Source organism: Ursus maritimus, unplaced genomic scaffold, assembly GCF_017311325.1.
Source record: "Ursus maritimus isolate PB19 unplaced genomic scaffold, ASM1731132v1 scaffold_10, whole genome shotgun sequence".
Taxonomy (NCBI): domain Eukaryota; kingdom Metazoa; phylum Chordata; class Mammalia; order Carnivora; family Ursidae; genus Ursus; species Ursus maritimus.
The window spans coordinates 6927789-6953139 of NW_024423344.1; the positions used below are offsets into that span (position 1 = coordinate 6927789).

At 39.1% G+C, this 25351-nt stretch overlaps 1 protein-coding gene across 1 annotated transcript in view; it reads right to left on the bottom strand.

Annotated features, from left to right (window-relative positions):
- Positions 1-16967, bottom strand: part of LOC103664397 (phospholipid-transporting ATPase IB-like) — a 184665-nt gene extending 167698 nt beyond the window's left edge. The window contains exons 1-5 of the mRNA XM_008692279.2: positions 16867-16967; positions 7148-7247; positions 3006-3104; positions 1739-1784; positions 1058-1098 (exon numbers count right to left, since the gene is read on the bottom strand). Of these exons, the coding sequence (XP_008690501.2) occupies positions 1058-1098; positions 1739-1784; positions 3006-3104; positions 7148-7247; positions 16867-16967 (387 nt within the window). The remainder of the gene's footprint in view (positions 1-1057; positions 1099-1738; positions 1785-3005; positions 3105-7147; positions 7248-16866) is intronic.
- Between the last annotated feature and the right edge of the window lie 8384 nt (positions 16968-25351).

The window sequence follows — 25351 nt, forward strand, 5'->3', positions numbered from 1 at the left end:
TTTCCTTTCGTAAGCACCTGATGTGTAAAGGGCTCCATTTGCTTGTACAGATGGTAAAAAGAGTCAGAGGGACAAGAATTCCTGGTCCTTGGCTCTAGCTGATATTTCTTTTAATATTTATTTTATTATATTATGTTAGTCACCATACAGTACATCCCTGGTTTCTGATGTAAAGTTCGATGATTCATTAGTTGCATATAACACCCAGTGCACCATGCAATACGTGCCCTCCTTACTACCCATCACCAGCCTATCCCATTCCCCCATCCCCCTTCCCTCTGAAGCCCTCAGTTTGGCTCTAGCTGTTTGACTTGTTCTTCCAGTGGAAGGCACTGGAGGTAAATTAAAACTCAATCATGCAATCACCTCTGCTCAGAAAGAAACCCCCCTCCCCACAGCCTCACTCCTCTCTCGTCTTGTCTCTCACCAACCCTCTCCCCTGAGACTCTGCCAACCAGGAATGGAGCGGATCTCTCAGGGACTTTTTCTCTTATTCCCAATGAGAAGCAAAATGCAATCATGATTGACTTGCCCGCTCTATCTCTCCCAGGGAAAGAAACACTGATGATACTTAGAGATGGAAACACCCTTACAATTAGTCTTCAAAAGAATTTTACACTGGTCAGCAATGAATTATTGATGAGGACAAAGGATCTAGCCCCACTATGCCTGTAACTTCTAGCCCAAGGGCAAATATTCATGAAAATGTTCCCTGAGGCAGTCTCCACATAAAGGTTGCCTTGTACCCGGAGCAACAGTTTGTGGAAGCATCGTCTTTAAATATCCCAGTCAATCACACAGAAGTAACACAGAGGCACATTAGAAAACATGTAGACTTCCAACCAAATAGACCTAAATTTGAAGCCTATTTTCACCACTTCCAACCTGTGTGACTTTGAGCAAAATAGTTATTCTCATTGATCCTCTACTTCCTTCCTCATCTACAAAATAGGATAATATGACAGTTCTTGAAGATATGTTTCAGAGATTAAAAAATCTGTAACTTTAAACATGGTAGGTATTTATTACTAACTTAAAAGTTAAAATACATTCTTACCTCTTTCCACATAATCGTTTTCCACGCATTCTCTCTTAACACTGGAAAACAGAGCTGTGTATTAACTATAATAATTACACCAGTAAAGTCCCAAATAATAAAGGATGCTTTTCCAAAAAACTAAATGTGTTTCTTTATAAAGTACTGTCTTTATTAATTTAGCCTCGATATAAACTGAAAAATATGTAAACTGTGTTCACATGCACTGCACCAAAATAGAGCAGTATGTAATAACATAATGTAACCTAACATAACATAATGACAGGCAGATGACAGTTAGGTAAAGCTACATTAAGCTGCTTCTGATCCTAAAGAGAAAACAGTTTGCTGTTACATGCTAAAATACCGGCTGATGGCCTGAAAAGCAACGTTATCTATTTCTAAACAATTACAAAGATAGCACATATCAAAACTAGGACTGAGAGAGATTATGTAACACCCAGATCCTTTTTTATCGACATAAGAATTGCTCATATCCCAACTTTCCATCTTTTTTTGTTTATTTTATTCTAATTAACATACCTGATGATTCTCACCTAAAGGAAACAGTTTCCTTATGGTGGTTGTTTTCTGTATTTCTTAAAATAATAAAATGTTATGAAACATAGAACATGTATCTATTTGGTCAATTTAGATTTTTTTAATAGTGAAAGGGAATAAAAGCTTAATCTAATATCTTACCTATCGTGGTCTTTGTGTTAACTAATTCGTCTGCCATATGTCGTTTCTGTTATAGAAAAAAATCCATTACGTCAAAAGTTCAAAGTGATTAATTCACATCAAAATACAAGTCATAGTAGGTTTAGGAAAGAATAGAGGCAGTAAACCTAATTGTAAAGGGTTTTTTGGGTTTGTTTTTTGTTTTTGTTTTTTTTCGCTTTGGGAGGGTTTGTTTGTTTTTTTTTTTTTTTTGGTTTTCTGTGGGGGAGCTATAACTGATTTCAATTTTCTTTTGCTCTTATCCAACTTTCTAAATTGAGATATGATCTAAGGGAGGGAGTATAGCAAAGTGGTTAAGTGTGTGGCCTCTAGAGACAGCTTGCCATGGTTGAAATTCCAGCTATGCCTCTTACCAATGCAGCTGTGTCAGGTCACTAACCTGTCTGTGCCTCCATTTAAATGAATACACACACACTCACACACACACACACACACACACACACACACACACACGCATATGAATACATACAATACAGGGCCTCCTACATAGTGAAGTGCTAGTTGAAATGTCAGCATATTATATGTTGCTTTCAATGACTATCTTTCTAGTTAAACACATAATTAGCAATCTTGAATTAGGCCCCAATTTAGCCCAAGGCTTTTGATTAAGTTTGAAAAATTCTTTCATATTATAAAGCAATCAAAAGACCAGCAACCAAATAGGTTTTACTGATGACCTATCTTTACAAGATATGAAGGAATGAGGCAGAAATATAGGAATATCAATAGCTAGCAATTTTGGAAAATGAACATTAGGTTTGTGAGTGAGGAGGAAGGGGACTGTACTAGAGTGACCCCAGCTGTAGCAGGCAGGGTCAGAACAAACAGAAAACAATATTAAATATCTGTCTTCTTTTCCTTCACTGCTAAAATCTGTAGGCTCATGTGAAACTGTATCTCTGGTAACGTTAAAGGCGAAATGAAGTCACTGCACAGTTCCTGACTTTTTTAGCCAGTTAGGATTTTCTGGTTGCATTATATCCTCAAAGATACATCTTATGACCACAGTTAAGCCCTACAAGTTTCTCAAATACACACACACACACACACACACACACACACACACACTTTAAAACTTGAAACCTTAAAACTTTAATTCACTTTTCATATCAACTACAGATTTAAAGAATTACACCAGTTCCAACTAGAAGCCTGGGGGGGAAAAAACCCAACAACTATGCCTCTTCTCAAGGAAGTAGTTTTGAGATTTCACTAACAGTAGACTTACATAATCTTCTACAATCTCTTTGATGCCTGAAATTATAAGAATAATCATCAAAGGCGAGAGAGTTGTATATTTTCCCATTGGAGACACATCTGGAATTTGCTGCAAAAACAATCAGAGTTACACCATGATTATGATGAATCTTTCTTATATTTTGCTTAACACTAAAAGTCAGGCTGCTAGTGGCATACCCGGGACATAAGAAAAACATGCAGTGTTAAGTAAAAAGAGGAAGGAGACTCTTAGCATATCAAAACCATCCCTCAAGCAAGACACTAAACATTACATTATGGAGAAGTCACCAGTGCAACGGCTTAACACTTCGGTCACTAATGTGACCTTTCCAATACAATACTTTGATCGCATTTTGAAGAGAATAGTTGATAGCTTAAATGTCTAAAATAGCATCTTTTCAAAATAGTTAAATCCAGAAGGTCAGTTAACTGAGTCTTCTTTTTGAGGCAGAAGAGAAATTTTTTGGAGGCACAGGAAAATAACATTTCTTGTAATTTCCTGTGGAGAGCACTCTAGGTCTACCCCCCACTGTTTAAAATATGAGAAATAAAGTGGGGAGCCTGGGTAGCTCAGTCAGTTCAGTGCTGACTCTTGATTTTGGCTCAGGTCATGATCTTGGGGTTCTGAGATTGAATCCTGCGTGGGGCTCTGCGCTGAGCATGGAGCCTGCCTTAGATTCTCTCTCTCCCTCTGCCCTTCCCCCACCCCTCTCACCCCTGCTCATACTCTCTAAATAAATAAATAAATAAGTAAATAAATAAATAAATAAATAAATAAAATATAAGAAATAAAGTGATAAACGGTCTGTGGCAGTTTCCTAATGGACGGAAGGGTAGGTGAGATCCTAGATTGGACCCTTTAGTTTTCCAGATTTAGACCAGTTCTTAGGCCTGTATTTTTAGACTTGGGCCTGTGTGTACTCTCTACGCTGCCTTATTTCCTGCTTGCTTAATTATTTGTGTAGCAAAACAATGTCTATTTTGAAGCTCTCGATGATTCTTGTAGTTACTTTAAAAGCAATCTGAGGGGGTGCCCAGGTGGCTCAGTCAGTTAAGCATCTGCCTTTGGCTCAGGTCATGATCTCAGGTCCTGGATCAAGTCCCAAGTTGGGCTTCCCACTGAGCGGGGAGCCTGCTTCTCCCTCTCCCTCTGCCCCTCCCCCTGCTCATGCTCTCTGTCTCTCAAGTAAATACATAAAATCTTTAAAAAATAATAAAATTTAAATTAAATAAATAAAATAATATAAAAGCAACCTGAGAACCAGAGGAAGAAAAGGAGAAATTTTAGGATTGCTTGGGCTATCAATTAAATGTGCCTTCCAACTAACTCATATCTGTCCCTCTTCTCCATGTCTCTGACATGCACCTCCAAGCCAGTCTTGTTACTCACAGGCTTCTCTCTGTCTGTTCCTCGGTTGGGTCTAACCAGAGCTGGTGACTTCACTCTACTTCCTGTCACTGACTTTTCCCTAACCTTGGAATACAGTCTGAGCTTCTGAATGTAGCACACGAAGCTTCTTCTAAGCTGACCTCAGCTGACATCTTTAGCTTCTTTTCTACTCTATGCTCCAAACAAAATTTTTGTTGTTTCCAGAACATTTCATACACTAGAGAAAAAATTAATACTTTAAATTTTCATTCAAAATATACAAAAGATTCTCAGAGAAAATTCTACCTCTTTCCCTTCCCTCCTTGGTCCCTGGTTCTTACAAAAGGCAACCCGTGCTTCCTGTTTCTGTGCGTTTGCTCACATAGTCTCCTGTGCCGGAAAGTCCTTCTCTTTAGGGGCTGCCCCTCTGCTTACTGGTAGACGACTCCTCCTCTAATCTTTGGCTCAAATGTCGTCTTTTTTCACTAGCTTTTCCTTTTTTTTTAATAATAATTTTTTATTATATTATGTTAGTCACCATACAGTACATCCTTAGTTTTTGATGTAGTGTTCCATGATTCATTATTTGCGTATAATACCCAGTGCTCAATGCAATATGTGGCCTCCTTAATACTAGCTTTTCTGGAAGCACTCACCCTCAAGCCCAGTGTTCCCCTAACACTTTATAAATATTTCTTAAAGTACTTGTATGTCAAGACTACCAGCTCTCCAAAGGTAGGAGCTATGTCTGATAATTCATCCTTGAATTCTTAATTCCACACACAGATTTGGGTACAAACTTATGGGACCTCTATAAATGTTCACTAATGCCAATCATCTAAGTTCAATTCAACAAATTCATTAAATTCTTATCCCAAAACTTGGCCATTTTGAGGGTACTGTTTCTATTCTTAAGGAATTTACAGTTTTCCAGGAAAAATAAAACCAGTTATAACATATAGCACAGATCATTGCTACAGAAGATAAAGATGGGGGAAATTAGCATGGAGTATGACATTTTGTGAAGTTTGAAGGAGGGTGATTTTGAGCTGTGCTTTTAAGAGAATGGGTAGGGTATAGCCAGATGAGAGCCTTTTGAGTTAGGTAATAGAATGAACCAAGGTTTAAAGATGGAAGAAAATTGGGGAATTGTGAGGAGACTTGCCTCTTAGATTGTGTTGGATTGTAGGGTTCATGATGAAAATGAGGTTGAATAAACAGGAATAAACCAAATTATGAAAAGCCTTGAATTTAACGGTTTTGAAAAGATGTTATTCCTAAAAGAAAACAGAGGGAAAGCTTCTAGACATTGGTCTGGCAATGATTTCTTGGATATGATGCCAAAAGTACAGGCAACAAAAGCTAAAATAGATAAGTGGGACTACATCAAACTGAAAAGCTTCTGCACAGCAAGGGGAAACATCAACAAAATGAAAAGGCAACCTAGAGAATAGAAGAACATATTTGAAGCCCCCCATCTGATAAGGATATATAAGGAACTCAATAGGAAAAACAATAATAATTCAATCAAAATAGGTAAAGGACCTGAATAGACATTTCTTCAAAGACAACTTGCAAATGGCCAGGAGGTACATGACAGGTGCTCAACATCACACTAATCATCAGGCAAATGAAATTTCAAACCACAGTGAGATATCACTTCACACAAGTTAGGATGGCTATTAGCAAAACACAAAAAAGTAACAAGTGTTGGTGAGGATGTGAAAAGATTGGAACCCTTGTACATTTCTAGTGGGAATAGAAAATGGTGCTGCTGTTACAGAAAATAATATGAAGCTTTTTTTGAAAAATTAAAAATAGAACTACCATATGGTTCAGCAATCCCACTTCTGGGTATTTATCCAAAAGAGTTGAAATCAGGATTTTGGAGACATAGCAGCACTCCCACATTCATAGCAGAATTTTTCACCATAGCCAAGATATGGGAATAACCTCAATGTCTGTTGATGGATGACTGGACAAAGAAAATGTGGCATATATACAATGGAATATTATTCAGATTTTAAGAAGATGGAAATCCTGCCACACGTAACAACACGGATGTACCTTGAGGACATTATGCTAAGTGAAATGAGCGAGCCACAGAATGACAAATACTGCATAAGTCCACTTATATGAGACATCTAATGTAGATTCATGGAATCAGAGTAAAATGGTGGTGTCAGGGGCTGGAGAGAGGGAGAGATGAGGAGTTGTTATTCAATGAGCATAAAGTTTCAGTTATGCAAAATTAGTAAGACCTAGAGATCTGCTGCACAATAGATGTCTATGGTTAACACTGCTGTATTGTACACTTCAATTGTTAAGGGGGTAGATCTCACATTAAGTCTTCTTACTGAATAGAAAGAAAGAAAGAAAGAAAGAAAGAAAGAAAGAAAGAAAGAAAAGAAAATTAGCTATTTCAAACTAGCATTTGGACTTTCTTTAAACTATTCCTTTAAATATATTAAAATTATCCTATCATGGAGGTGGCATAAATTATAAAATTCGATCCAATAATATCTTATTAGTGATCTAAATCAGGAAGAACTGTGGACCAATTCATATATTGGGCATCCACATGTTTTTCAGCCCAAAAATGGGAGTTTCAGTGTCTTACTGAGTAACTTAAAATTTGGAAGAAGAGAGTTCTCTTCTTACAGTGTTTGAATTTATTCTCTACGTCAAATTCTTATTTCAGCTAAATGAGTTTTTTATATTTTGTTTTCTAAAAAGCTTAATCATGAGTTCAGAAATATTACCTGCAATATAGTAATGAACAGGAAGAAAGCATTAGCACCTTTGCTAAACTGCAGATACAAATATCGAGGGAGGAATGACCACATGCTGTACTTGGCTGTGCTGTAGGTAAAAGAAAAATACCATTGCCAGTTAACACTGTGAACTCTAAAAACGCCAAAGGAAAACTCAGAAGTGGATAAAATATTGTTATAAAACACTGACTCTTTTCTAAAGATTTTTTTGTCATTTTTAAAAACATTCATTGTTATCTGAAAACAATGTCAGGATAAAGAATTTTTCCCATTTCAGGAACTAAGTACTATGAATACAGTAGATAAGCAAGATGCATTCCACATTTTCTAATGGCCTGTAATTCTCGTAACAAAACTTCTAAACATTCATCTTATAGTTCAAGAATAATAAGAACCACCAATTTTTCTCCCTTCTCTCCTTCATGGTTTCTTTATCACTAAAAGTTATCTTAAATCCTTCAACTCCCCCCCCCAAATGCTTAAGCCATATCATGGACAAAGAAAATCATCACAGGTGTGTTTCTTGTTTTCTAATTAATCTACTATATTTTAAAATCAGAAAGACCAGGAGTTTTGGGAAGACAGAAGAATAAGAGGATCCTGAGTTCAACTTGTCCCACAAACACACTGAGATAACAGCTCCATCACAAAGAAGCTACACCAAAAAGGGCAGGAGGGGCAGAGTAGCAGTTGGGAACCAAATTCCCGACACAACTAACCACAAACAGGAGGGACAACACAAGTCCCAAGAAGCAGGAGGATCTGATACCATACAGGGTACCACTAGACTTGGGGACTCACACTGATGAGTCCCCAAAAATCTGGCTTTGATCAGGGCTTCAATCCAAGAGATGTAAAACTCAGCAAGCATAACTGGGAGAGCCAGAGAGTGAGAGAAAGCTGAGTCCCTGCCCTTAAAGAGCCAGTATACTAAACTTAGCCCAAGAGCCAACCCAAAAGCAGCAGTTTGAAAAGCAGATAGGGTATACAGGAAGGAGATTTATTTACTAATATTAGAATGTGTGCTGGAGGAGCAGAATCTGCATGAGATTTTTCTAGGAACAAGTGTGTTGGCAGAGGCCGTTTCTCTTTTCCTTCCCCAGCCTGGATAGCCAGATGTTTGTGGAAGCCAGAAATACTCTTCATCTACTTTACTAGCATTAGGGTTCCCCAGCCTGGTATTCCCCTGTGGACCTACCCCATCCAACCTGCTTGATTCCTCAGCAGGCATCCTACCAAAACAGCTCCTGCTCCACCACACCCTGTAAGCAACTCCCACAGGGACCAGCACCACTTCAAAATGACTCCTGCTCTGGAAAGAGAGAGAGAGAGCCCCACATACCAACCTGCCCACAGTTTCTGCAGCCAGGCCTCTCAGCTGGCTATACAGAAAGTAAGCCCTGCCCTACTGTGTATCTGCAGCTGTGGCAGAGAGGCTATTTGCAGACAGGCTGACCTCTGGCCCTGCCCACCAACAAGCCCACAGTAGCCACAGACAGGTCTCTCCACAGTGCAGGGAGCAAACCTTGTCCAGTGCACAAATAGAAGTAAAAGTGGGTCATTGCCGCTGGCTGAACTAAGGGTAGTTGAAGCCCAGCCATAAGAGGCAGGTGCAAGCAGCCCACACAGGGGACACCCCTGGAGGATGTGGCTCTGGAGACCAAGGGAGATTGCACTCTAGGGCACCACTCTTCTACAGAAGGCCATGATATTCAAGTCCAGGAGATGTAAGCAACCTAGCTAATACATAGAAATAGACATAGAGTTAGACAAAATGAGGAGACAGAAGAATATGTCACAAAAGAAAGAACAAGACAAAAATCACAGGAAAATTCCAAAATGAAACAAAAATAATATGCCTGATTAAAAAAAAATTCAAAGTAATGGTTATAAAGATACACATGGGACTTGAGAAAAGAGTGGATGAACTCAGTAAGAACTTCAACAAAGAGACAGAAAAAATTAAAAACCCAGTGAAAGCTGAAGAATTCAATAACAGAAATAAAAAATACACTAGAGGGAACTACAAGCAGATTAGAGGATGCAGAAGAACAGATTAGCAATCTCAAAGACAGGGTAATGGAAAGCAACCAAGCTGAACAGCAAAAAGAAAGATCAATAAAAAATGAGAATAGGTTAAGGAACTCTGTGGCATCATCAAGTGTAATAATATTCACATTATAAGGATCCTAGAAAAAGAAGAGAAAGAGAACGGGGCAAAAAATTTATCTGATGAAATAATAGCTAAAAACGACTCTAATCTGGTGACCTCAAGATATAGGAAGCAGAGAGAGAGTTCCTAACAAGATAAGCCAAAGAATATCCACACCAAGACATATAATAATTAAAATGTCAAAGAGTAATGATAAAGAGAATTTTTTAAGAAGCAAGAGACAAGCAGAGAGTTACATACAAGGAAAACCCCAGAAAGCTATAAGATGATTTTTCAGCAGAAAGTGCAGTGCAGGCCAAAAGGGGGTAGCATGATATATTCAGAATGCTAAAATAAAAATAAAAATAAAAAATAAAAACCCTACAACTAAGAATAGTCTATCCAGCAAGGTTACCATTCAGAAAAGAGAAAGAGGTAAGGAGTTCCCCAGACAAACAAAAGTTAAAGGAGTTCATCACCACTAAAGCAGTCTTATCAGAAAATGTGTAAGGAAATTCTTTACATGGAAAGAAAAGGCCAATTAGAAGAAAATTATGAAAGGAAAAAATTTCACAAGTAAAAGCAAATGTAGTAAAGGTAGTAGATTAATCACTTATAAAGTGACTATGAAGGTTAAAAGACAAAAGTAGTGGGGTGCTTATGTGGCTCAGTTTGTTAAGTGTTCGACTTCAACTCAAGTCATGATTTCAGGGTCCTGATATTGAGCCCCACGTCAGGCTCCCCAATCAGGGGGGTCTGCTTCTCCCACTCTCTCCCTCTCTGCCCCTCCCCCTGCTTGTGCTCACATCTCTCTCTCTCAAATAAATAAAATCTTTATTAAAAAGAGACAAAAGTAGTAAAATTATCTACAAAAAAATTGGTCAAAATAAAAGACATAAAATATGACATCATATACATAAAACAGAGGGGGAAGTAAAAATTTAGTGCTTTTAGAAGGTGCTTGAACTAAAGTGACTATCAACTTAACATAGACTGCTACATACATAAGATGTCATATATATATATATATGAAGATGTCATATATATATAAAGATGTCATATATATATATATGACATTAACAATAGATCAAAATCCTGTAACAGTTACACAAAAAATAAAGAGAAAGAAATCTAAGCATAACACTAAAGAAAGCCATCAAACCCACAAGGAAAGAGAGCAAGAAAAGAAAGGAACAGAGAACTACAAAAGCAACCAGAAGCAATTGACAAAATGTCAATTAATACCTAACAATAATTAAATGTAAATGGACTAAATGCTCAAATCAAAATACATGGGGTACTGAATAGATAAAAACAAACAAGAATAATCTCTAAGCTGCTTATACGATACTCACTTCAGACCTGAAGACATACAGACTGAAAGGGAAGGTATGAAAAAACATACCAAGCAAATGGAAGCTTAAAAAAAAAAAAAAGTTGGGGTAACAATACTTATATCAGACTAAGTAAACCTTAAAACGAAGACTATAGCAAGAGACAATACACAATACACTACATAATGATAAAGGGATTAATCCAACAAGAGGATATAACAATTGTAAATATCTATGCCTTCAACATAGGAGCACCTAAACACAGAAAGCAAACACAGTAATAAAGGAAGAAACTGACAGTAATACAGTTAATAGTAAAGGACTTCAACACTCCACCTACATCAATGGATGGACAATTCAGACAGAAAATCAACAAGGAAACAGTAGCTGTGAACTAGATTGAGCCAGATGGATCTGATAGATATAAACAGGATAGTCCATCCAAAAGAGCAGAATACACATTCTTTTCAAGTGCACATAGAACATTCCCTAGAGTAGAGCATAGGTTAGGTCACAAAACAAGTCTCAATAAATTTAGAAGACTAAAATAATATCAAGTATCTTTTCTGACCAAAATGATATGAAACTAGAAATCAATTACAAAAAAAACTGTAAAAAACACAAGCATGGGGTGCCTGGGTTACTCATCTGCCTTCAGCTCAGGACATGATCCCAGGGTCCTGGGACCGAGCTCAGTGTCTGACTCCCTGCTCAGCATGGAGTCTGCTTCTCCCTCTCCCCCTCCTCCCCACTCCTTCACACATGTGCTCTCTGTTAAATAAATAAATAAAATCTTAAAAACAAAACAAGACAAAAACATAAGCACATGGAGGCTAAATAACGTGCACCTAATCAATGAAGAAATCAAAAAATACATGGAAATGAATGAAATTGAAAACACAATGGTCCAAAATCTTTGGGACACAGTAAAAACCTATCCTAAGAAGGAAGTTTATAGTGATACAGGCTTATTTCAAGAAATGTAAAAAAACAAAAAAAAATCTCAAACAACCTAACCTTACACCTAAAGGAGCTAGAAAAAGAAGAATGAATGAAGTCCAAAGCTAGTAGAAGGAAGGAGACAATAAAGATTAGAGTGGAAATAAATAAAATGAAACAAAAACATTAGAAAAAGATAAAGAACCAGTTCTTGGTTTCATTTAAAAAGATAAAGTTGATAAATTCTAACCAGAGTCATCAAGGAAAAATGATTCAAATAAATAAAATCAGAAATGGAGGAGAAATAACCAACACCACAGAAATAAAAGGATTATAAGAGAATATCATGAAAAAATTATATGCCAAAAGTTGGACAACCTAGAAGAAATGGATAAATTCCTAGAAACATACAATATTCCAAAACTGAAGCAGGAAGAAATAGAAAATTTGGACACACAGATTACTAATACTGAAAATCAATTGGTAACCAAAAATCTCCAAGCAAACAAAAGTCCAGGACCAGATAGTTCCACAGGTGAATTCTGCCAAACTTTCAGAAAAGAGTTAATACATAGTCTTCTCAGACTATTCCAAAAAAAAGAAAAAGAAGAGGAAGAAAAACCTCCAAATTCATTCTACAAGGCCAGCATTACCCTAATATTAAAACCAGATAAAGACACTACAAAAAAGAAAATGACGGGCCAATATCCCTGATGAGAATAGATTCAAAAATCCTCAATAAAATATTACCAAACTGAATTCAACAATACATTAAAAGAATCATTCACCAGGATCAAATATTTATTCCAGAGATGCAAATGTGGTTCAATATTTGCAAATCAATTAGTGTGATGTACCACATCAACAAGAAAAAGGATAAAAACATATGATCATCCTAATAGATGCAGAAAAAGCAGTTGACAGGGGCGCCTGGGTGGCACAGCGGTTAAGCGTCTGCCTTCGGCTCAGGGCGTGATCCCAGCGTTCTGGGATCGAGCCCCACATCAGGCTCCTCTGCTATGAGCCTGCTTCTTCCTCTCCCACTCCCCCTGCTTGTGTTCCCTCTCTCGCTGGCTGTCTCTATCTCTGTCGAATAAGTAAATAAAATCTTTAAAAAAAAAGAAAAGAAAAAGCAGTTGACAAAATAGATCATCCATTCTTGATAAGAACTCTGAACAAAATAGGTTTAGAGGAAACATACTTCAACATACTAAAGGTTTTATATGAAAAACCCACAGCTAACACTGTACTCAACAATGAAGACTGACAGCTTTTCATCTAAGATCAAAAACCAAAAAAAAGATGTCCACTCTCACCAGTTTTATTCAAAACAGTACTTTTAGTCCTAGCCACAGCAATCAGAAAAAAAAAAGATATCTAAATTGATCAGGAAGAAAAGCTCTATTTGTAGATGACATACCATATATGAAAAACACTTAAAGCTCCACCATTAGAACTGAGAAATTAATTTAGTAAAGTTGGAGAATACAAAATTAATATACAGAAATGTGTTGTGTTTCTAATAATGTGTTGTGCAACTAATAATGAAGTTGCAGGAAGAGAAATCAAGAAAAATATCCCATTTACAATTGCATCAAAAATAATACCTAGGAATACACTTAACCAAGGAGGTGAAAAAGCTGTACTCTGAAAACTATAAAACAGTGATGAAAAAAACGGAAGATGACACAAACAAATAGCAAGATATTTCATGCTCATGGATTGGAAGAATCAATATTTTTTATTTTTTATTTTTTTATAGTAATATTTTTTATTATATTATATTAGTCACCAAACAGTACATCCCCGGTTTCCGATGTAAGGCTCGATGATTCATTAGTTGTGTATAACACCCAGTGCACCATGCAATACGTGCCCTCCTTACTACCCATCACCGGTCTATCCCATTCCCCCGCCCCCCTCCCCTCTGAAGCCCTCAGTTTGTTTCTCATAGTCCATAGTCTCTCGTGTTTCATTCCCCCTTCTGATTACCCCCCTTTCTTTATCCCTTTCTTCCCCTACCGATCATCCTAGTTCTTATGTTCCATAGATGAGAGAAACTATATGATAATTGTCTTTCTCTGCTTGACTTATTTCACTTAGCATTATCTCCTCCAGTCCCACCCATGTTGCAGCAAATGTTGAGAACTCGTTCTTTCTGATAGCTGAGTAATATTCCATTGTATATATGGACCACAACTTCTTAATCCAGTCATCTGTTGAAGGGCATCTCGGCTCCTTCCACGATTTAGCTATTGTGGACATTGCTGCTATGAACATTGGGGTGCATATGGCCCTTCTCTTCACTACGTCTGTATCTTTGGGGTAAACACCCAGTAGTGCAATGGCTGGATCATAGGGTAGCTCAATTTTTAACTTTTTAAGGGACCTCCACACTGTTTTCCAGAGTGGCTGTACCAACTTGCATTCCCACCAACAATGTAGGAGGGATCCCCTTTCTCCACATCCTCTCCAACAATTGTTGTTTCTTGCCTTGTCTATTTTTGCCATTCTAACTGGCGTAAGGTGGTATCTCAGTGTGGTTTTGATTTGAATTTCCTTGATGGCTAATGATTTTGAACATTTTTTCATGTGTCTGTTAGCCATTTGTATGTCTTCATTGGAAAAGTGTCTGTTCATATCTTCTGCCCATTTTTTGATTTGTTTATTTGTTTCTCGTGTATTGAGTTTGAGAAGTTCTTTGTAGATCTTGGATACCAGTCCTTTATCTGTAGTGTCATTTGCAAATATATTCTCCCATTCCGTGGGCTGCCTCTTAGTTTTTCTGACTGTTTCCTTGGCTGTGCAGAAACTTTTAATCTTGATGAAGTCCCATAAATTCATTTTATCTTTTGTTTCTCTTGCCTTTGGAGATGTGTCATGAAAAAGGTTGCTTTGGCCGATGTCGTAGAGGTTGCTGCTTATGTTCTCCTCTAGGATTTTGATGGATTCCTGTCTCACATCGAGGTCTTTCATCCATTTGGAGTTTATTTTTGTGTATGGTGTGAGAGAGTGGTCAAGTTTCATTCTTTTGCATGTAGCTGACCAATTTTCCCAGCACCATTTATTGAAGAGACTGTCTTTTTTCCACTGGATGTTTTTTCCCGCTTTATCAAAGATTAGTTGCCCAAAGAGCCAAGGTTCCATTTCTGGGTTCTCTATTCTGTTCCGTTGGTCTATGTGTCTGTTTTTGTGCCAGTACCAGGCTGTCTTTGTGATCACAGCTTTGTAGTACAGCTTGAAATCTGGCATTGTGATGCCCCCAGCTTTGTTTTTCCTTTTCAACAATTCCTTGGCGATTCAGGGCCTTTTCTGATTCCACACAAATTTAAGGGCTGTTTGTTCCAGTTGGAAGAATCAATATGTTTTAAGTGTGCATACTATCCAAAGCAATCTATAGATTTAATGCAATCCCTATCAAAATACCAACATTTTTCACAGAACTAGAATAGTCCTCAAATTTGTATGAAGCCACAAAAGACCCCAAATAGCCAAATCAATCTTAAGATAGAAGAACAAAGCTAGACATATCATAGCCCCAGATTTCAAGATTTATAATAAAGCTATAGCAATCAAAACAGTATGGTACCAGCACAAATATAGACACATAGATTAATAGAACAGAATAGAGCTCAGAAATAAACCCACACTTACATGATCACTTAATCTATGACATAGGAGGCAAGAATATACAATGGGGAAAAGAGAGTTTAATAAATGGTACTGGGAAAACTGGACAGCTAAATGCAAAAGAATGAAACTGGACCACTTTCTTACACTATGCACAAAAATAAACGCAAAATGGATTAAAGATCATAAATCTCCTAAGAGAACACATAAGCAGTTATTTCTTTGGCATTGGATGTAGAAACATTTTTCTAGATATGTCTAGTCTGGCAAGGGAAACAAAAGCAAAATTAAACTATCGGGACTACACCAAAATAAAAAGCTTTTGCACAGTGAAGGAAACCATAAACAAAAAAATAGGCACCCTCCTGAGTGGGAGAAGATATTTGCAAATGACCTATCCAATTAGAAGTTAACATCTAAAACATATAAAGAACTTATTCAACTTAACACCTGCCCACAATTAATCTGATTAAAAATGGGCTGAGGACCTAAACAGACATTTTTCCAAAGAAGACATACAGATGGCCAACAGACACAAAAAGATGCTCAACATCACTAATCATCAAGGAAATGCAAATTAAAACCACAATGAGATATCACCCTACACCTGTCAGAATGGCTAACATAAAAAACACAAGAAATAACAAGGATGTGGAGAAAAAGGAACACTTGTGCCCTGTTGGTGGGAATGCAGACTGGTACAGCCACTGTGGAAAACAGTATGGAGGTTCCTTGAAAATTTTAAAAAATGATTACCATATGATCTAGTAATTCACTTTGGATATTTACCCAAAGAGAACAAAAACAGAAATTCACAAAAATATAAGCATGCCTATATTTACTGCAGCATTATTTACAATAGCCAAGATATAGAAGCAACCAAAGTGCCCATTCATAGTTGAATGGGCAAAGAAGATGTGGTGCATATACACAACAGAATATTAGTCACAAAAAAGAATGAAATCTTGCCATTTGCAACAGTGTGGATGGACCTAGAGGGTATAATCCTAAGTGAAATAAGCTGTCAGAGAAAGACAAATACTGTATGATTGCAGTCATATAGGAATTTAAGAAAGAAACAAAGAAAAAAGAGACAGACTCAAATGCAGAGAATGAACTGGTGGTTGTCAGAGAGAGGTGAGTGGGGGGATGGGGAAAGTAGGTAAAGGGGATTAAGAGTACAGTTATCTTGATGAGCACTGAGTAATGTATAGAACTATTGAATCACTATATTGTAATCCTGAAATTAATATAACACTGTATGTTAATTAAAATGCAATAAAGAAAAAAAGCCTAATGCTCACTTCCCCAGTATAGGATATTGGTGGAGAATTCAGCAGATCTGTGAGGTTCCACTGGAAAGCACTTCACCTCATAGGTAGGTGTTACTAAAGAGAGCTCCCAAATGGCTGTGTGCTGCATGGTATTGCCATGAACCGGAACAAGTGAGAGGAGAGCCCAACTCAGAGAAAGAAACCTTGAAGGTGAGATGAAAACACAGCCTATTTTAGGTGATGAACTTGAGAATTCAAAGTTTGTCAAGGTCTGAGACAACTGTTATAGCCTGAAGCATCCACACCAAGTGATTTTTTGCAGGACAGGATCACATCTTCTTCCTCCTTCCTCTCCTCCCAGCTACGCACACTTCTCACCTGATCACGTTTTTGCAGAAACTGTTCCTCAGGGGTTCATTAAGGTAAATGGTGCGGACTTTGGACACATCTGATTCTTGCAGAGATTGTTGCCAGCCCATCTTTTCCTCCACCTTCTGACAGCCCAAAGAGAAATTGACAGGTCCTGCAGCAAGAAGGCACAGGGATGTTACACAGAAATGCAAATGAAGTCAGGCTCCAGGGAAAGTAGGAAGTGCACTGCATGTTCTGGTCGGGCACTTCAGCCTCTGTGAGTCTCTGGAGGCAGCCTGCTTTCTTAGCCCCCAGCTCCTCATCTGCCCAATCCACTTCTTCAGGGTTCACACCCCCTAGAACTCCCCTGCCACCCTGCATTGCAGGGGCAGTTCTAGTTCCCTCACAGCTCCCACATCCCCATCCCCTCCCCAGCCCCAGAGGCTCTGGGCAGGCACTGACATTCTGCCCAAGGAGGAGACTAGGGACCACACAGTGATATAGGACCCAGCACTTGGGCTCAGAAAGAGGAGAGGGGAGGGGGGAAGGTGAAGAGGGCTGGAGGAGGGGGAGGATAGAGTGTCTTGGCTGAGGAGTAATAGTTCCCTGACCAGAGAACAGCCCCTGGCCATGATGGCCTTAACATTGCCCACAGTTTGACTAAATTTTAAACAGATGTCTTATCTATAGACTCCTGAATGCCATTTTCTTTTTGCTAACATAAAACATCTACTTTAGAAAACATAATTGTAAATTCTTACTCTACTCCCTTTGAAATGTATATAAACGTCCTTTAAAGCCCCTTGCCAGCTTTAAGATCCAGGGAATGCCTTTCTCAAGGACCTGGGATGTCTCTGAAATGTAATCATCAGAGAAGATCTCCATGGTAAGGTAGGAGCCTAACTTCAGGGAGTGCCTTGCTCCAAGTGTAAAACTCCCTCCTGTCATGAAGATAAGAGAGAATGTACTTATTCTTTGGGCAAAACCAATTAGCAGACAAGTGGCCAATGACAATCCCCACCTTCCCCACCCCAACTCTTACAAACTCTACCATCTTTTGTTTCAGCTGAGCTGAGTTCAATTTCTCTCCCCTATTGCAATAGTCTTGAATAAAGTCTTCCTTGCCTGGTTAACTTTGCCCAGGAAATGTTTACTTTGATATCTCCTAAACCAAAGATGAATGATATTTTTGATCAAGGGGCCAAGGAAAGTCCCATTTGTTTCTGATGAGAAGTAGAGGCTAGTATGCCCTCAACAGTAAGAAGCATCTTTGTGCCAGGGTCCATATGCTCAGATTTCCTCAGACTTGTTAAAAGTCCTGTAGTGCAGGATTATATGGATATGCAGATCCTGGAGCAAAGGAACTTTCCCGCCATCATTCCATGTTTAGTTTAGCTATTTCTCTTCAAGCATTTCCCTAACCAGCCCTCCATGTGTGAGGGTGAAGAAACAAAAGGGGAGTTATAGTTAACTAAGGAGCTGCTGATGCAAATAGATAAAGCTCAAATCACCTGACTAGAGACCTGTGATCTTCAAGGCTACCTGCTGACCTGCTACCTGAGAGAAGATGCTGGTGACCAAGTATCCTAGTTTTAAGACCTAAGCTCATGTCCCAGCTCACACACGAGGTGCCTCCCACTACACCAGCATGTCTGTTTGGCAAATAACTGGTCTGTTAGAGTGGCCCCCTTAAAGTGAGTAATAGTAAAAAATGAGCCAGCACAGAATCTATGAAAAAGTAATGCAGCCATTTGCCCAAAAAATGACAAAGTATAAGGAACAAAAGACAAAGGAAATTCTTATTTGCACATCAAAAGAACAAAGTTACAAAACACACATAAAATGTATTTCCTGTAAAAGAAATTAAATATGGCCATTATGAAACAAGAGGTCAAAAAAAGAAACAAAAATTTATCTTTTAAAGTGATAATGAAACAGCAGACGAATTTTTTAGGTGACCTGAAAGAGCTCAGAGAAGAAATGAAAGAGAAATATCTTAAGAAAAAGGAAAGCCATGTTAGAAGTGACTATGATAACAGACAGCTGAAAAGAGGGATGTCCTGCGCGGACTACAGGAAACTAAGCAAAATGCGGGGCACCTGGGTGTCTCAGTCGGTTAAGCAGCTGTTCAGCTCAGGTCATGATCCTGGGCTCCTGGGATCGAGACCCATGTTAGGCCCCCTGTTCAGTGGGGAGACTGCTTCTCCCTCTCCCTCTGCCCTTCCCCTGCTTGTGCTCTCTCTCTCTCTCTCTCTCACTTGCTCTCACTCTGACAAATAAAATCTAAAAAAAAGAAAAAGAAAAACTAAGGAAAATGAAATGAAAAAGAGCACAGAAGATAAAGAACTGGAGAAAAATTGTAAATGTGGGACAAAGGATACCCAATGCATGTATATTCGTTGTCCTTGAGGAAGAAATAAAAAATAAAACAAATAAAAATATTGGTAAAAATAGACCTTTCTTTAATGAGAACATGACTAAGAAAGACCTGACACAAAATAAATGCCAAGACACTTCCTGGCAAAGTTTATTGGATTTTAAGAATAATGAAAAAAATCATTATTAGACAAATCAAATCACTTATGAAGGTTGGAGAGAGAGGGCATATTGGGGCCACACTCAGACAGTTGAAACATTCAAGCTAGAAGCAGGAGATCCATATATCCTATCAAGAAATGAATGAAAAGCTGATAAACAAGATGTAGAAAGCAGTGACTTACCTGGATATAAAAATAAGACTTTATATAATGGTAGGCCATCTTATTGTGACCAAACTTTCTGTTGAAACAGCTTCAAATGCTGACTTTAAGGGGCAAGAAAAGGCTTTTTAAATTCATTTGGTAACATAGTAGCTATTATCAAGTCAAATTTCAATCAAAAACAAAAATGAAGAGAAGTAGGCAAAAAATTCAAAAAGCACTTTTCTCCTGAAGAAATTTGCCAATTAATGCTAAAGTTAGCTGTGGGGAAACAGGGGGTATATAAGTCAAGGCTCAGGTTGTGCCCAAAATGGAGACCTTGAGAAAACCCCATAGTCACACAGGCTCATCTCAGGGTCAGAGTGAAGTAGAAAGAATGTTATTCCATTATCCATTCAACCACTCCCACAGGGCTTTGGGGAAAGTTGTGTTGGTATCATTCTGAGGAAGGAGAGAAAAAGAGAAAAAGAGACAGGAACAGAGACAGACAGAGAGAGAAAGGATGATGGGAAGGAGGGAGGTTTCTAGCAGAATAACCCAAAGTGGCATCATGAGAGTTGTCCAAGAAATCTCAAGCATTGTCAGTTTAAAGTGGTTCAGAATTAGTAGTGCTACAAGGTAAAAGCAAATATGAATCCTCTCCAAAGAAAAATATCCTCATCCTAGGCCTCAAAGAACCCCCAAAAATTATTTATCAAAGGAAAGAAATACTATACAAAAGAAGCAAAAACTATAAGAACCATTACAAACAAAAGACCACAGAAACTACCCACTATAGATTTCAGATGCTTGAATTAGAAGATACAGATTTCTTTTTTATTATTATTATTATATTTTTATTATATTTTGTTAGTCACCATACAGTACATCCCTGGTTTTTGATGTAAAGTTCGATGATTCATTATAACACCCAGTGCACCATGCAATACATGCCCTCCTTACTACCCATCACCAGCCTATCCCATTCCCCCACCCCCCCCCTCTGAAGCCCTCAGTTTGTTTCTCAGAGTCCATAGTCTCTCATACTTCATTCCCCCTTCTGATTACCCCCCTTTTCTTTATCCCTTTCTTCTCCTACCGATCTTCCTATTTCTTATGTTCCATAGATGAGAGAAACCATCAGATTTCTTTAAACGAAAATAAACATGCTTATTATGAAGAAAAATATTCTTTAAAATAATTATATGGAGAGAAACTATGGGAAGTGACCCAGAAATTTGAAATAGAACCAAATAAAATCTCTAAAATAGGAGAAGTCTTAATGAAACTTAAAAATTCAATGGACAAATTTGGCAGCAGATAGGATACTGCTGAGGGGAAAATAATAAAGTTGATATATAAATCAGAGCAATTACCCAAAATACAGTATGGGGAAGCAGGAAGACAGAATATACAGAAAAGAGCTTAGGAGATAGGTAAATGAAGTAAGAAAATCTAACAAAATTTCAATTGAGTCCTGATGGGGGAGGGAGTGAAGGGGGAAGAGGAGAGAGGGAGAAGAAGGAAGAGAGAGTGAGAGGGAGAGAGACAGAAAAAGAGGGAGGGGGAGAGAGAGAGAGAGAGGGAGAAATGGGACAAAAACAACATGTGGACATGCCTGGGTGGCTCAGTTGGTTAAGCATCTGCCTTCAGCTCAGGTCATGATCCCAGGGTCCTGGGATCAAGTTCCACTCCAGGCTCCTTGCTCAGCAGGGAGCCTGCTTCTCCCTCTGCCTGCCACTGCCCCTGCTTGTGCTCTCTCATGCACTAATAAATAAATAAAATCTTTAAAAAAAAAAAAAAGAAAGAAAGAAAAGCAACAGGTGAAGGGACGATGGTTATGAATTTTTCACAAAGGCAAGAAAACCAATAAATCTCAAACAAGGTAAGTAAAAAATAAAGTCACACTTAGATTTATAGTGAATATGCAGGGGGAAAAAGTGAAAATCTTAAAAGCAACCAGAAAAAAAAAATAAGAGGAAGGAACTCTGCCCAAAATATTTTATGAAGCCACATTATGACACCAAAACCAAAGTTATTACAAGACAAAAAAAAAAAAGTACAAATTAAAATCCTTCATAAACATGAATACAAAAATCCTTAGCAAAATACTAAAACTTAAAAACTCAAATCTACCAATATTTAAAATGATTACACATCATGACTTTTATGGGTTGAAATGCATCTTCACACCAAAAGAAGATATGTTGATGTCCTAACCCCCAGTACCTCAGAATGTGACCTTATTTCAAAATAAGCTTAGTCTGTTCAGGCTGCTCTAATTAAATACCACAGACTAGGTAGCTCATAAACAAATTTATTTCTCACGGTTTTGAAGGCTGAGAAGTCCAAGATCAGGGCACCAGCATAGTGGTTTTGGTGAAGGCCAGGTTTCCTGGTTCACAGCTGGTGCTTTCTCCCTGTCCCCTCACAGAGTGGAAGGGGCTACAGAGCTCTCTGGGCCCTCTTTTATACAACACTGATCCCATTTGCAAGGGCTCTACCTGCATGCTTAAGGACCTCCCAAAGGCTCTACCTGCTAATACCCTCATCATTGGTGGTTAGGATTTCAACACGTGGGGTGAGGGGAGAGGGACACAAACATTCAGACCATAGCTTAAGTTCCTTGCAGAGTTAACCAAATTAAGATAATGTCAAAGGGTGCACCCTAATCCAATATGACTGTTGTCCTTATGAAAGGGGGACTTTGGTCACAGAGACAGATACACATATAGAGGGAAGACAATGTGAAGAGACAGGAATAATGCCATGAGAGATAGAGAATGGAATCAAGCTGCTACAAACCAAGGAACATCTGGAGCTCCCAGAAGCTGGAAGAGGCAAAGAATGATTCTTTGCCCAGAGGTTTCAAATAGAGCATGATCCTGCCAACACCTTGATTTCAGACTTCTATCCTTGAGAGTTCTGAGACAATAGATTTCTGTTGTTCTAAGTCACCCAGTTTGTGGTACTTTCCTATAATAACCCTAGGAAACTGATAATGATCTAGTGGGGTTTATTCCAAGAAAGGAAGTTTGATTCATCATTTGAAAATAAAATGATGTAATTTATCATCTCACAAGACTAAAAGAAAAGAGCTCTATGATAATCTCAATAGATACAGAAGAAGCATTTGACAAATTTCAACATCAATTGATAAAAACTCTTAGCAAGCCAAGAAAATAGGGTAAGTTTTTCCACCTGATGAAGGATATCTATGAAAAACCTGCAGCAAATATCAGACTTGATTGTGAAAGACCAAATGCTTTCTTCCTAAGACCGACAACAATGAAGGCTGTCCTTACTCACCACGTGAATACAATATTGTACTGGAGGTTCTTGTCAAAGCAATAAGGCAAGACAAATAAAAAGCAAAGAGCAAAGAAATAGAACTCTATTAACAAACTACACCATGGCCTATGTAAAATACTCTCAAAGAATCTATTTTAAAAACTCTGCTGGTGTAACATGTAAAAATAATTGGAGATTAAGACTCCCATGCTCATAAAGAGAAAAAAAACTGATTAAACTGAAAATCAACAACTCTTCATAGATCCATCAGAGAATTCAGGTGACAGAGCAGGTTTTCACTCCAAAAACGGAAGAGTTGGGTGAATACAGAGAATCACAATTTATCTCTGGGGCAAGCAACTGGTAGAAAGATGTAGAGGGTAACTGACTAATTGCAGAAGGCTGAACCATGCACTAGCTTTGAGATAAAATCTCCTGGGGACACAGCCTAAGAGGGGGACCTTAAGGAGCACCACCAGTTTCTCAGGGTGAAGATCAGAGAAAAGGTCCCTCATGCTTCCAGCAAGGGAAGGGGAAAAGGGACCATTATAAAATATGCCCGGCACATCCGTTCCCCTCAACAAAGGCCTGCCCTCAAGGAAAAGTATTTTACCAAAGTCTCACCAACATGGAAAAAGGGAAATACCTAACTTTAGCTCATTCTAGTCTTAGTCTTCCTGTTTCACTTAACAGGGAAAAAGAAAACAAAACAAAACAAAAAACAACCTAAAAGGTCCTTGTGAAGAACAAAACCAAATCATAGGATTATAGAACATTTGCCTGCTCCTGCACTTACCACAACATGAACACTGTTCCTGTACAGTAAGAGGGAATTAACTGCAGCTGAAAGAACTGGCTAAGAGTCTGTTTAAGAAGGAGTCTCTAGGGAAACCAAAACTACATCCTGAATCTACAGCTGCATATGGAACAATTTCCAGGGGCAGGAAAGGGGAGGCTAAAAACTAGCTGAGCAACTCCTACACATAAAGTGAATGAAAAGCCCACATCAGAGTGTAGGGGAGGCTGGCACTCTCTCACTGTGAACCCTGCCAGACGTGGGGCAACCCATAGTCAGGAGAGAACTCAAAACCCTGAGCTTCTCCCTGAGGAGTGAAGGGTTCGAACCCCCACTGGCACCCTGACTTTTACCTGCATTGTAGAAGTGAGCCCCCAAAACATCTCATGGGGCTGCACCCACAAGACTCACAAGACTACGGTGAACTGAGAAGTTGTTCTTAAAGGTTTCACATATGCAAATGCACTTACCTCAGGACCAAGCAGAGGCAGCCAACTGAAAAGTGCCTACCTAGACTTTCTGTGAAAGAGACTTACTTTCTTATGCTAAAGCACAGGTTTGAGGGGCTGGCATCCACATTAACCACATCTAGGGGTCTGCAGAAATTCTCCCCAAACACAGAGGCCTGTGGGCTCCATCTTTGCACTCCCCTTTGCCACCCTCCAGCCCTCTGGTATCTCCTGGAGTGGAGCTTATAGCTCCATCTGGTGACCTGGTTTAGCAGCTGACAGGGCTTATGCTCCTGAGTCCCACTGGACTGTAACCAACGGAGAAAGAGTTTTCACCTAGCTTCCCCCCCCACCAAGGCAGAGCATACAGGCAACAGACAGAGGAGTCCAGTCTCTCTGCGAAGTGGGCTATTAACTTATCTTCTTAGGTGTCACCTGAGGGTCAGACTTCTAATCAAACATCTGAAGGCCTGAAGTCATCCTCTCCAGAGACCTTGATGGCACTGTCTTGGTACTCAGCCACCCTCCAGAACACCAGTATCTCCCAGACGGAAGTTTTACACTCAGCTGATACCCCAGTTTCTGCAACTTACACCCCAGTTTTTGTGGCTGCCACTCAGGGGACACTTCTTGATTGCCTGGCTCTGGGGGCCAGTGGGGCTTACATTCCTGAGCCTCATGGGATGGCACTGTAGCAGTCAGAGAGCTGGTTCCTGGCCAGCACCACCCCCAGGGCATGTCACAGACAGCAGACTGAAACACAGCCCCAGTCTTTCTGTGGAAGAGACCTATTGGCTGGTCCTGGAGCTTCAGCCTGAGGGGCAGGCTACTGGTTTGGCACACTAAGGGCTGTTGAAATATTCTCTAGGGATGGATGTCAGTGGATGCTAGCTTGTGCTCTCCCTCTACCTCATTCCGGGTTGCCAGTATCTCCCAGAAAGGAGCTGGTACTCTTGTCTGGGCACCCCAATTTTGTGACTGCTGCCCAGGGGACACCTCTAGGTTGCCTGGCTCTTAACCAGCAGGATTTATTCTCATGGGTCCCATAAGGCTATAACCAACAGAGAAAGAATTCTTAACCAGCTACCACCCCCAGGGCACAGCAGAGTGGCAACTGTCTTTCCGTGAAACAGGCCTATTAGCTTTGTAGCTGCAGCCTGAGGGACAGGCTTCTAATCAAGCACACGTCTAACGGCTATCTGGAATCCTCTCCAGAGACCTCAAGGGTGGTACCATCTTTGCAGCTGCAATCCAGGGGACACCTCTAGATTGCCTGGCTCTGGTAGCCTCTGGGGCTT